Source organism: Anser brachyrhynchus (genome assembly GCF_964034855.1).
Source record: "Anser brachyrhynchus genome assembly, chromosome: 7".
NCBI classification, from domain to species: Eukaryota; Metazoa; Chordata; class Aves; order Anseriformes; family Anatidae; genus Anser; species Anser brachyrhynchus.
In genome coordinates, this window is record NC_137701.1 from 25,730,050 (window position 1) to 25,743,038 (window position 12,989).

At 46.1% G+C, this 12,989-nt stretch overlaps 1 protein-coding gene across 32 annotated transcripts in view; it reads right to left on the reverse strand.

Moving 5' to 3' along the window:
• The window catches only part of KALRN (kalirin RhoGEF kinase), a 502,773-nt gene that overhangs the window by 47,257 nt on the left and 442,527 nt on the right, over positions 1-12,989 (reverse strand). For 20 of the 32 annotated variants that reach the window (XR_013953438.1, XR_013953439.1, XM_080599249.1 and 17 more), the window contains 4 exons: positions 8,121-8,404; positions 7,157-7,261; positions 3,616-3,711; positions 1,877-2,007 (listed from right to left, as the gene is read on the reverse strand). Coding sequence is in view for 30 of the 32 variants with exons in the window: in XM_080599249.1 (XP_080455375.1) it covers positions 1,877-2,007; positions 3,616-3,711; positions 7,157-7,261; positions 8,121-8,404 (616 nt within the window). In the remaining 2 variants the exon portion in view is untranslated. The remainder of the gene's footprint in view (positions 1-1,876; positions 2,008-3,615; positions 3,712-7,156; positions 7,262-8,120; positions 8,405-12,989) is intronic. The other 12 variants (XM_080599232.1, XM_080599229.1, XM_080599244.1 and 9 more) reach the window with 3 other exon arrangements.

Below are 12,989 nucleotides of genomic sequence, written 5' to 3' on the forward strand. Positions count from 1 at the left end.
GAGGTGCCCTCTCGCTGGCTGACCTGGTGCCCTTGGGACAGGCTGGCCATGGCTCACCCACACAGGCTCAAATCCCCTCTGTCTGCACTGCTCCTGGTGGAGCAGAGGGGTGCCCAGAGGCTAGGGAACCTCTGCCACCACCCACCCCCAGCTCCCCGGTTTCACCGGCTGTGAGGGTACAGCTGGCCAAAGCCTGCTCTGAAAATGAAGCAGCAGATTAAACCTGCCAATTCGTACCCGTTTTAGGAACCAGGGTCTCTATCTCCATTACTTAAGTTAAACTTGGCACTAGGGTTCCCCAGCTCCCTTCTCCCTAAAAAGCAAAAAACAAACAAACAAACAGAAAAAAAAAAACAGCCTTCGTCCTCTGCTAGTTCCCTGAAGCCTATCTGACACAGGTAGTCCCAAATTTGAGATTTCTAAGAAATGTGTTGCCAAAATTTGAGATCACTCATCTCCTCATCTGACAACACAGAGCGAGGGCAGGCAGGCAGTTGCTCAGAAAGTGCCTGCCCTAGCCACCAGCAGGTATTGTCTACACAGCTGTAGTTAAAATGGCATTAAATGCACCAGGGGTAGAGCCTTCTCACTCTGAATATCTGGGTATCTCAGTAACTCCACGCTCAGGCTATACTGACACCGCTCAGTAAGACTGCTGCCTGGCTGCTCACAGGGATGCAGAAATCGGATCTGATGGAACAGGGGTTTCCCAGTGCCAAGGCTAACTGCTGACAGGCACATGTTGCCTGAGACAGAGGAAATGACCGCCCATGCCTGTGCAAGGATTCAATTGCTGTTTTGTGGGAAATGGGGGTCACAGCTCGAGTTTGGAGCCCGGCTGCCTAATATGGCTATGGAATTACACACAGCCAGAGGCACAGACACAGAGCACAGACACCAGGGAGCTGGAGAGGAGACAGATGTCTTGTGCTGAAAGCCACTAGCAGGTGCTCCTAAACATCCTGGCGTTTCGGAAATCTGGACGGAGGCAGCAGCTAATTACGCTGCCAGTCTGCCTGCCAGAAGCGTCACAAGTTATAAAGCCTTACTGTACAGGGGCTTACACCAGCAAGGTCTCTGCACTAACCTGAAGTTACCTAATGAATGAACTGCTACCAGAAAACCCCAAAAATTGAAATATCAAGGAACTTTTAGGAGACAGGCATGGGCGGAGAGGTTTCCTGCAGAAAGGTTGACAGCTGTTTAGCAGAAAGCTTCTTCCACTCATGCCCAGGAGTGCTGTGCCCCTGCCTGCTGCTGGCAGCCCATCCTGTCCCTCTCTATAGTGCTTCTCCAGCTTCCTACAACAAACTGCAGAAGATAACGATGGCTTTCACAGACCTGCAACACTTTGTTCCTGCTTCCTCTCCCATTACCACGAACGTGAGGGTTTCCCAAATTAAACTTTCTCTTCAGTGGCATTTTCCCACCGCAAATGTCACTGAATTCTCCCCCTTCCTTCGCTGGGGTGAAAAATCATTATCTCGTTAAAAAAATGTATCTCTTCGCTTTTCCTTGAAAGTAGCTAACAAGGTCAACAATATATTCTCCTTTGCAAGCTGATTTCACCTCTGGCACAGTAATTTCCAAAGCAAACACCTCAGTAACTCTGTGTGTAACTGCCCAGAGGCTTCTACAGTACTAGATATTTGCTATCTGGGGTAAAAGCTGCACATTTAAGAGTGAAGATGAACTTCCTGGGTGTGAAAGCACTTTTTAAAGGTATTTTTGCAGGTTAAGAAGAAACAGATGCAGCAGGACACAGTTTTACTCCCAGTTCTGTGCTCGATCAATGACTACAAAGTATTCTTTCAGAGCAGCTACGTGCCCTCCCTGGGTGAGTATTTCAGAAATAAGAACCAGCGAGACAACTTACATCCTGCCTCTCATTGCTTTGGCTTTTTGTTCCTCTTCAAGGTTTCTTGGGGGAGTTGAAGGCGTCATTCCTTCATTTAAGCAGCCAGTGGCATCTTTTAAGGTTCCTCGGTAAGATCCTCCTTCAAGGGTCTACGAAAACCCCAAAGAACAACAGAAAAAACATTACCCTTGAACTCCAGCATCGGTGTTACCTTCTGTTTCAAGTCAATTCTGCAATCATCAGTGCAGTCTAAAACCAAGATGAATATTCAGCTTTCCCCCTGGCCTTAGTGAGACAAAACCAAACTAGTTTTAAATTGATACAAGCCCCCTCCTCCAAAAAGGATTAAAAACAGAGAAAATGTCCTTTTGCCAGAAGGTGAAAAAAACATTCCAGTAGCCCCAGGATGAAAAAACTCTTCCAAATTATTTCAGAACAACCTGATAGCACCCTAGCGTCACAATCAGACCCAAGGTTAGGCTACACGTGGACAGTGTTTTTCTGCCAAAGACTGAGCAAGAATTCCTACTAGCAAAGTAGAACACAGGCTGAAACAAACGGATGGATACAGAGCAACATTCCACAATAATTAAAGTTTCCCCCAAATCCCTGGAAAGTAATCGCAGTTGACCTAACAGTGTGCACACTGGGGAGAGAAAATAAAATATCCTCTGAAAATACATGTAACTGGGTTAATGAAATACTCAAAAATTTTTAGTCCCTCAATGGAATAAAACTATTTTGAGTAAATTTTCTGGGAATGTCCTTCTCAGTTTCCCATGTCCCAAAGAGATCCTTCTCCACTTACACCAATCGAGCACCCTATTAACACAGACCTCTTCATAACAACATCTCAAACTGGGAAAATGCCAAAACTTTCTGATATGATTCACTAGACAGTGCTGCTTGCACAGTTACAATAGTTCAATTATTTTTTTGAGTGTGTGTTGTTTTCACACACGTAAGGAAATAAACCTTTGTAGGCTCATCGTAACTCGGCTTCAATCCTGGTTTGTTAATCAGTAAAACTTGCTCAAAGCAAGTGTTTTCCTAATTTTAGAGGTACATGTAGAAAAAAAGGTTTATCTTTTATATTAACATTTTGTACTTTTGGGGGCAAAACTTAAAAGAAGCCAATACACGAAACACGATTTACTCCTTGTCCAACAGACATGGGACCGTACATGTGATGTATGACAGTGCACGAGTGCATGATAGTGATATTTTCGAAGAAATTAAACCCAGAGCATTTGTATTGCTTATTCCAGTCCCTGTCAAGTAGAGTTGACACAACAGATTAAAAGCAACATATGAATCTTTGTGAAAATTAAAGCACAGCTATGATACTTCAAGCAGTTTTACTCTTCAGAGAGTTTTTTCAGAGAAGCCAGAATACCAAACAAATTCATATGTCGGGTATCAAAACTCCTCTGCCTCAGAACAATTTTGTTTGTTTTTTAAATCATTGCAGGGAAAGAACAGTCCCCAGGAAGAGAACAGTACAGTAGCTCATACCCTGCAAAGCCCTCTCCAAAACTGCCTTTTGACTTTTGCAGTGCAGAGCCTATGGGCTTCGTCTCACAAGTGGAGCAAAAATATTAGATACTCTACTGAGAAGCAGAGCACACAGGGTTGATAGAAGCACAGCAGATGAAGGTGGAAAGCAAGGAAACCAGAAACAGAAGTAGACTTTAAATCCCTTCCTTAGAGCTGTATCAGGCCTGTTGTATACACAGTTTTCACAGCACTAAACTTACCAGCTTACTTTTGACCAACTTTTCTATTGCACTGACAAGATCCGCAGCAGTCGGGACATCGGAGGAGCTCTGTCGAGCAGCTAGCAAAGAAGAGGACTGCAAGACACCAGGTTGCAAAGGAAAAGCAAGTTAGGAGGATGAGAAGGGAACAGGAACCCAGTGGTCAGTGAAGCAGCTTCTGAGACAGGAGAAGAGTAAACGTAGAAGGGGAGCAGGAGGGTTAGAGGAACACATGCACAGTAAAGTGAGTGAGTGTTGCTGTATCAGACAAGCACAGAATTGCCATCAAAGTCTGGCTGCACATTCCTCTGCAGCAGTTCCAAGGCTGGGAAACAGGGAGTGGCATCAAAAAACTGAAGTTCATTTGCAACCGTGCTAAAATATTCTTAATGTCTGCTGGTTCCTCCTTCCAAGGACATCTATGGTTTTACAGACTCCAGAAAATTGATCTTCTTGCTGCAGATGTAAGAAATTACCCCCTCCCCCATACATGCATATTTAATAGATGCAATAAGTGAAGGTACGCATGGAGTTACAGGCAATAGGGGAGGAAGGCAGGGGCAAAGAAATCCTTCCTCCTTCCTTCCCCAAAGATCAATCGCAACTCCAAATGAACTCAGATGATACCACACATTCATGCAACTTCAGCCATCTAAAATTTGTATCTTTTCTCTCCCCTCTCTGCAATCAGTGGAGAGAAAATTCCCTTATGTGTATCATCTATCCTAGGTACCTGGCATAGGAGGGGAAGAAACACTCTTTGTAGATGCTCACTTTTCCCTACTGGCATTAGTTAAAATATTTTCAGTCTCAACTGAAAATTTGAAAATTGTTACAAATCTCCAGAAACGCTAAGACCTCATCACCATGCTGCCCAAACGTCCCCATGGCAGTGTGAAGGCTGGCCTCTCTGTGAAATGCTCAGCTCTAGCTGAAGGTTTTTGCTCTACGTGGGCACCCCTTGGTCTTTGTCCTATGAAATCTCAGTTTGAAAACCAAAGCTCAGATGATACCTATGGGAATTAATATTTATTACCTCACCTGTACGTACGTTTCTTCTGAACGAAATACTGACCATACTGACCAAACCCTTTGATAACCAGCTTTCAGCAGACTGACACAGACTAAACATGGCTAAATTTTTAAAAATTCTGCAGTAGAATTATTAAAAAGCTTATTCATCTCTCAGCTACTTCATATAGGTCTTCTGGAGAGTACCTATTTCAGCAAAGTCATCAAGCAGGTGCCAACATACACACATCTGAGATTAAATAGTGCTGGGGAACGAGACGTGGAAAGGCGATGGCAGGAATTAGGCAGCTGGCCATCTCTTTCAGCAGCCCTTTGGGGATGCTGCTCATGGTGAGTGACACAGCCCCAGGAAAAAAAAGGAAAGGGGAAAGACAAAGCAGAAGAGTGAACAGCCTGCCACTTTTAGTCTCCTCTTTCACTCAAATAATACATCTAATCAACAGTTCTAATTACAACAACAACAAAAATTACAGGTAATCAGGCTGGTAATTGAGGAATTAGGCTGGTAATACAGGAATCTCATACAAATGTAAAAGTTCAGGCAGACGGCTTCACCTGCAATGCGACAGGCATGTCTAGGATGAAAAAGACTGAAAACAGGGACTCTAAGAGATACCGGACAAATACAGAGATGATAACTGTCAAACATAACCCTTCTAGAGGGAGAAATCCAAATTTTGGAGGCACTGAACAGCTGTTGCTCTCGTTTCTTTTACCCAAAATTGCTCAATATCTCGAAAAAGTAAATAAATACAGGATTTTCAAGGGAGCACGGAAACATTTGCTGCCTACAAGTCTTTCAGGATAAAATACAACTCTTCGGTGATTGACCAAAGAGCCCAGTTTGTGTGAGGCAAATCAAAAAATGGTATTTCAGTTTCCCAGTAAGTAAATTATGAATTTCTGATATGAAGGTATCTGGTGATTTGTGGTTATAAGCACCGCCAGGAATGGCGAAGCACTGTTACTGCTAGGACAGGGTGTCACCTCCTACCACCGCTGCTTCCCCACACTGCTGCTCTTCCAGCCTAAGGCTGTACCTGTAAGCAGTCACAGGACACGAGCAAGGAGCCATGGCCAAATTAACACAGTTAAAGAGCTTTTGGCTCCAGAATGGCTCAGACATCACTTGCTTCGTGTTTCTGTGCCAGGGAGTTCAGGAGCCATGTTTGTGGGCTGAAGTTTTGTATCCTCATGACATAAAGGGAGAAGTGACCAGAGCTAGAGCAGCTTTGTTTTTCTTTCTCTTTAAACAAACAAACAAACTAACTAACCCCAAACTATTTAGCTAAATGACCCAGAGAACAAGCCAGGAGCAACTGCTCTTGTGCTGGGCACGGATCCACCAGAGCTCTGCTTTGCTGACCTTTCGCCCCTGCCCCCCGCAGCGCTCAGAGAGCACCGGTCCGGGGCTCCAGCTGCTTCCTCCTGGCCCTGCTGCCACCGCAATGTCACAGCGCTTCCTGGCAGATTAGCAGTGAGCCCCGAATCCTCTCCTCCATCACTCTGCATCCCAGAAACATTTGCTCCCTTTCCTCTGGCTCTTCTTCCAAACTGCTGCCTGAACCTTTCCCAGGAACATTCTAGGTTATCACCTTTTTTTTTTTTTTTTAATTAATTTCCCCTATCCTTGCTTCTTTGCACGCAGTAATTACAATCAGAGGATAGAGATACAAAAGTGGCAGTGCTAAAAACAGATGCCAGCAGGAAAGCAGGAAACAGCCAGACAGGAGGATGGATTTCTGCAAGGGAGATGCCAGCACCAGGAGAGGATGGGGGAGGACACATGCAGACAGGGACCACGCTAACTGAGAAAGCGAACCCCTTCCATAGCCAAATTCACAGATTCTCACCTCAAGTCCAAAACAGTAATTGAAGGACGCTGCAAACAACTGCACCATCTACCACAACAAATTCCCGATTTAACATTCAGCAGACCCTAGCTAACAGCAGAGATCTACGACCAGAAATACCAAATGCTAGGACTGGGGAGATTTTTCCACCTGCAAGTCTTAAGGCACTTCAGAATAGAGGGTGTATGGCGGGATACAGACTGACAAAGTTCCTGGAGCCCAACCACATGGAAAGCCTGGTGGAAAGCACAAGTTATGCAACTCTTGGTAAAGGTGATATTTTGGGATTCAAGCAGACTTCAGCATCTATCCTAGTCCTCAGGCCCAGGCTGCCACCAAATACCATTTCTGCTGCTACTGCCAGACACCAACAGCACTTTTGAAACCAGTGTGGAGAACACACGTCATCAGCCTGAGTGGAGTTTCTGACCACACACAGCACAAGCACACCACACCTGGCATGAAATGCAATCCCAAGGCTAAACTGCTTATCAGGCACTATTTGTAAATCCAGTTGGTGAGAGGTATTAGGTTATGATTCACATGTAGGTGCCTAGTGTAACCACACGTATAGAACACCACTGTGAAACCACTATAAGACAGCTCTGTGAGAAAAGCACTTAAAAAGCAAATTGGTAGAGTAGAGGAGGTCTTACCATCTCATCTTGGGTTGGATCATTGTCAAAAATCTTCATGGGAGGAGGAAGAGGTGTATGCGACTCTTCGTCTGGCTCATCTTCTCCCCAACCCTTCTTGCTCTTCTAAGGAAAGTGAAATATAATTAGAGGAACGGAGGGGTTTCTTTTTATCTTTTCAGATATTTGAGCCCTGCCACCAGGCTTTGAATCTGTTAGTGATACTAACAGTGTCTCAATATGGCATTGCGTGGAGACAGTTGCAGGTAATACTAAGCATCATAGAAGAGAAACGATAAAGATGCAAGGTTTGGCCTGTTAATCCTATTAAATTCTAAGAGTTACAGGAACACAAGTACTGTGGCACCAAAGCAGCTACAGCAGCTACAGCTGTCTGTGTGCTGATGGAAAAGTACTTTCTAATTTAAATGAAAACAGCTCAATGTACAGTTTTCAAAATGCATTGCTCTATTTGTATTCAGTTAATATCTTCTCTATTTTCTGCCGGTAATTCCTTACTCACTTTGTCAGGAGAGAGCCATTCTAGCAAAGAACATGCCTGCAGAGAAACTGCAGCTACAAACACGCAGCCGATTTAACAGAGACATGGCTATTTCTCTGAGCGTTCTCTTTCAATAGGGAATTACACTGCCACGGCACGATGAAGGTGATATGAACCTCAGCAAAAAGTGATAGCAGCTGCTCAGAAATGGCTTCATTTCTATCCTTGGCAGACTCCCAATAGGCTATTAAAAAAATCTAGTTAAAGGACGACAACGTATGCAGACTGAAAAGCTGTTCCCTACACATTCCGCTGCTCTTTAGATGACAATACTTCTTGCAAGACAGCTTTAATCAATTTAGTTTTTCATATGATTCGCTGCTCCCTCTAGACCCTCAGGGAGCTGCATTTGCTCAAGTGCGAATCACACACCCCAGACTATCAGAAACATCAGGCTTCCCTGCAACAAACCCCAGCACACACCTCATCGGCGCTGTCTCCTTGCGGAGTGGTTTCATCTCCGGTCTTCGGTGAGCCGAGGTCAAAGCTTTTCCTGCCATCTCGCACCTTCTTTTGCTTCTTGATGTTGCTCTCAGCCTTGCCGCTGTTCAGCCGGCGCACAGGACTGGTCAGCCATTTCTTCAGTGTGTTGGTCGAGCGCTTGGGGCCGGGAGAGCTCTGGATGGAGTTGAGGGATGGCTGAGGCTGTAGGTTGGCCACCGAATCTGACTTGCCCCCGTTGTCATTGGAAGAAACTGAATATGCCTCTGCAAGAGAGCAGTGCACGCGGGAGATTATACCAGCCCCTGCCCTATTTCCTAGTGTACATCAAGCGCTTGACATTTCTAAACATGAAAATACAAAATGCCTCAGTGGAAAATGTTGTGACCTACGAACATTGTGTAATCTTTCTTGCACACCAGAGAGGAATATGCCACGCAGAGGGCATTTTCCACTATCTTACATACTTCACTCATCTCCTACTGCACTGTCTGTCCTTAAGAAAGATCATAGGCAGCAAAGTTACCTAGTTTTTGATGAAAGCCTGAATTTCATGTTAAATGCTGAATTTCTCAGCTTCTTCTCACAGATTTCATTGTGAATTGCCAGGAGGAAATCAAGCACAAAAAGCAGATTACTACAAGAGACCTGACAGCCACCAACACTTTGTCAGGTTCTGATGCCATAAACGTTTCTCAGCCATTGCCAGACCTCAATAACATTACTGTTAGTTTGACTACATATTAACTTTTGAAGGTTATTTGAAACACCTTAAAATTATCTCCTTTGCCCCTGAAAGCAATTTGTCAGAAGACGTCACACCTTCCCTAGAACTAAGAAATTGGAATGAACAATTACGAGACGACAAATTGTTCAAACCAAAGGAAACACCCAAGAAGGAGATACAGGCTTAAAATTAAAAAGATTTCCTTCATAACCTAGCAGGAAATTCTGCTGAACCATATCCAACTGCAATTATCAATACACATGTTCAGACTCGCACCTTAAAAATGGGCACAACCTCCCTCACCCTCCCAAAGCAACAGAGCAAAGATGTGCCAATATCAGTAAGTCTTTAAAAACAAAGCAAACAAGTTGCTGGAACATTTCTCAATTGCCCTTTAGGAACAAGTGCCCTGCTCTCACCTTCCTGAAACTATGGCAAAGGCAACTGCCTCCCCAGGAGGGATCGGGGACCGAGGTGTTTTATCCCTCGCAGTTTCAGAAGAAATTATTATTTTATTTTTTTTTTACAGAATTCAGAAATTCTGTCACACTCTTGTAAGGCTCATCTCACACTGAACATCAGAAAGCAGTCACCTGATGTTATTAAACATTTTTAGATGTTTATCTCTGAATCTCCTACCCACCCCAGCAGAAAACGAAAACATAAGTTACAACACACAGCCTGGTGCATGCAGATATTCGCAGTTCAACAATAAATACCGTGACAGACATTGGGTAATGCGTGTGCTGAGGGAGAGCTGCTCTCCCAGTCCCCTATACTGGTTTAGGAGCCAGTTTCTGCCACCTGCACGCAGCGCTCCTGCCCTGGTGGGCAGAGCTGTTGCCCACAGCCAGCTGCACACCCAGCAGAGATCACAGCCCGTGTGGTCTGCCAGCTTGTAACCTGCAGACCAGGGGAGTTACAAGGCTTCACGACCAGAGATGGCCTCAGTCAGAAGTTACACCAGTAATTTGTTACGTACCTGGGATCAAAAGTCAGGTTTTTAGAACATATGGAAATAATTGTAAGCAGCTAGAAGAAGTCAAAGTTCATTTCCCAGAGAGCAGAAAATCTAACTCATCTGTCTTCTGACAACAGGAGGAGTGGGGGCGAGGGTGGCTGGGAGGAGGGCAGGTCCCAGGTGGAGCTGCTTGGGTCTGCCTGCAGCTGATCTGCCAATTTCAGGCATTCCTCCATCAGGGCAAAGTAGGAGTCTTATCTCAGAAAAGCCTGGTTTCAGCCAGCTCCTGTTGATGTTTCATGAACGTGAAGTCGTGTTAAATCAACGAGCACAAGATAATATTTGTCCATGACCAGCTTATCTTCCATTCAATAGGCTTTAGATAGCCTGCCCCGGCGGGCTCCACGTGATGCTCTGGCAGTTTATCAGCACACCTTGCGTCAGCACAATTCAGGGTTTCAGGACGAGGTGATTCTGAGCACTTAGGCAGCTCGCAGGGTGCAAGGACCTTCTCCCTTCCATCCCCCCAGCCAGGGAGGTCCTGGTGCAAAGGGAGCTGGGCTCCCGTCACAGGGAAAAACTGCTGGAAGAATTCACTCACTGCAGGCTGCCACTTCGGGGGGTGAAATTTGGGGAAAGCAGGCATATCACAGACTTTGCAAGGGACTGGGCTTAGGGGATAGTTGGACTTAAAATGAGGATAAGCTGTCTCCTATATCTCGGCTGATTAATGTACAGAGAGGCTTTTACTACAGCTTGAAAGTAGCATAGCCCAAACTCCTGCCTCAAGATGAAGGCACCTTGCCAATTTACCTCTTAGTACCGGAGGGGAGCTGACAGGAGGCAAAATGGAGCACGGGACAACAGCCTGCACCCCAAGGACTTGTTATTGAGCTGTGGAATCCCACCGCAGGCTGGTGGGCTCGAGGCAGGGCCAAACCCAGGAGCCCCAAAGTCTGGCATGGAAGACGCAGGGACCTCCATTCCCACCAGGGAACACCCCTGGTTTTATGAGCAGACAGCACAGCCGCAGCCCGGGCACGGACAGACACACAGCTTCTCCCACACCACCGCAATCCAATTGAGGTGGTCCCCAGGAAGCAATAGTCAGTCATGGTCCCCTACCGCCCAGGAAAAAGCAGCACTTAGGCAGAAACACTCCGAGTCCCAGAGCCGGCCCGCCGACCACCATACCCACTTGCAGGGCTTTTGTCTGCAGTTTAACCTACAGCCATGAAAGCTCTCCAGGCTGAACATCAGGCCTCCAGGACATCAAGCTGAGATGAAAGCCAACCCAAAGGCTTCCAGAGGGAAAGCTTTGAATAGTGGGGAGTGTTACACAGCACAATGATCCCACTTGAAGGAGGCTCTGGACTTTTCTGCTCAAGGACACAGCTTTGGTGATGCAAAAGGCTATTTACCAGCAATGGTGTGTTTTCCATGCCCCTGGGAACAGCCAGAGGTTGCTGAATCTCAGTTGTGCCATGCCGTACGTGGCCCTAGCAGATATGAATTCTCCTTCTTTCTCCTTATCTGCTGGAGTGCCCCAACTGACCGCTGTAAGGCACCTGGGAGAGAGCCCTGGGCTTGACTTGGCCACACAACAGCTTGAGGCTGGAAGTGCATCCTGCCCCAGCCTTATCTCGTGATTAGATGTCAGTGTGCTCTCTGGTTGGAACAAAGGCAGGGAAAGGGGCTGGAAAGGACGGTGTAAATCTCCCTGCTCTGCAGCCACCATGAGAGCCTCCAGCAGCGGGTGAATTCACTCTATTCAGTACCCAACGGTTGTACAAAGCACTCTCACCTCATTGTCTTATTTCTCACCATCTCCAAATAAGAACTGTCCGAAAAGCAAATGAGTCCACACACAATATTGATAACCATTTTTTTTTCTTTCCAAGGAACCGCAAATATAACCATGTTTTGTACCAAAACAAGCCACACTTGCTGTTTGCCATCCCTGCGGAAAATGATTTGCTTTACACACAACACAGGTCATCCCTGACATGGCCACGGAGGCAGGCGTGGAGCTCAGGAAAGAGCAGAGCTCCCAAAACAACAGACATAGACATGCTATGCACAAAATCTGCCATGGAAGACTTTTGGGACAAGCTCCGAAGCCCTGCTGGTGTGAGCTGCACTGCTTCCGTGGCACATACAGCTACAAACACATTTATCAAACACGTGGTAGGAGGTTGAGATCCAGACGCCGAGTGGATCAAGTGGAATATGTTACCGTGTTCTTCCAGTGCACCAGCACGTATGTGCTCTGCAAACTGTATTGTTAGAGCCGTCTGGAGACAGATTTTGCTCAAGAGGAGCCAGAGGCCCGTTGTGTGGCAGTTCAGGCAGCCGCTGCTGCCCACCAGGAGCCGCCAAGCTGCAGCACCAGAGGGGTCTGCAGGAACTGCGGGGCTGGCAGCGAGCTGCAGCGCGTGGTCATCCTGCCACCACTGTCCTCGGACGCAGAAATCTAAAAAAAGGTATCTGGCAAAGTGGAGTGGGTGCAGGGAGGTCAGCAGACTAGTGTGGCTAGATGGATTTCCTGGCCAACCCATTCATTCAGACAGAAGAAATGACAGTTTCCAAAACACGCCTAAGCAAACCTCCGAGAAACTTCTGGCAATATGACTGTGGCAGACACACAGCCAGACCAGAGAGCTTTAACTTTCAGAGCTTTTGCACTGCTGCAATCATGAAATCTTTGCTGTTGCTGCTGAAATGAACAGACGTCTAGAAAAGCACAGCTCTTTTACTTGGAAAATGGAAGGTTCCAGTTCTGTGCAACCTTGGGTGAAAGGAAAAACAAAAATCTCATAGACACATTTTAGAGGCACGGCTGTATTCCCACTTGAGCCAGTAGGAATTGCTGCTGGAACTTAACTACAAGATGTTTTATTTTTACCTCGCCATTCCCCAGAGCATGCAGGGGAGCGGAGGTCTGACCAGGCTCACGCAGCAGAGGATTCATCTGCAGGAACCCAAGTCTTTAACGGGAATGGGAAAGGCTTCTCAGAGAGATTCCGAAGAAAACATAAGGTTTGTCTTTTTGATCCACACTAACCACAGACTGTATACAAGAGGAGGGAAATACGCCTTGATACCCAGAAGTTAATACAGACTAGAGCTATGAAGACGTGACTATGGCAGGACACACTCTTGC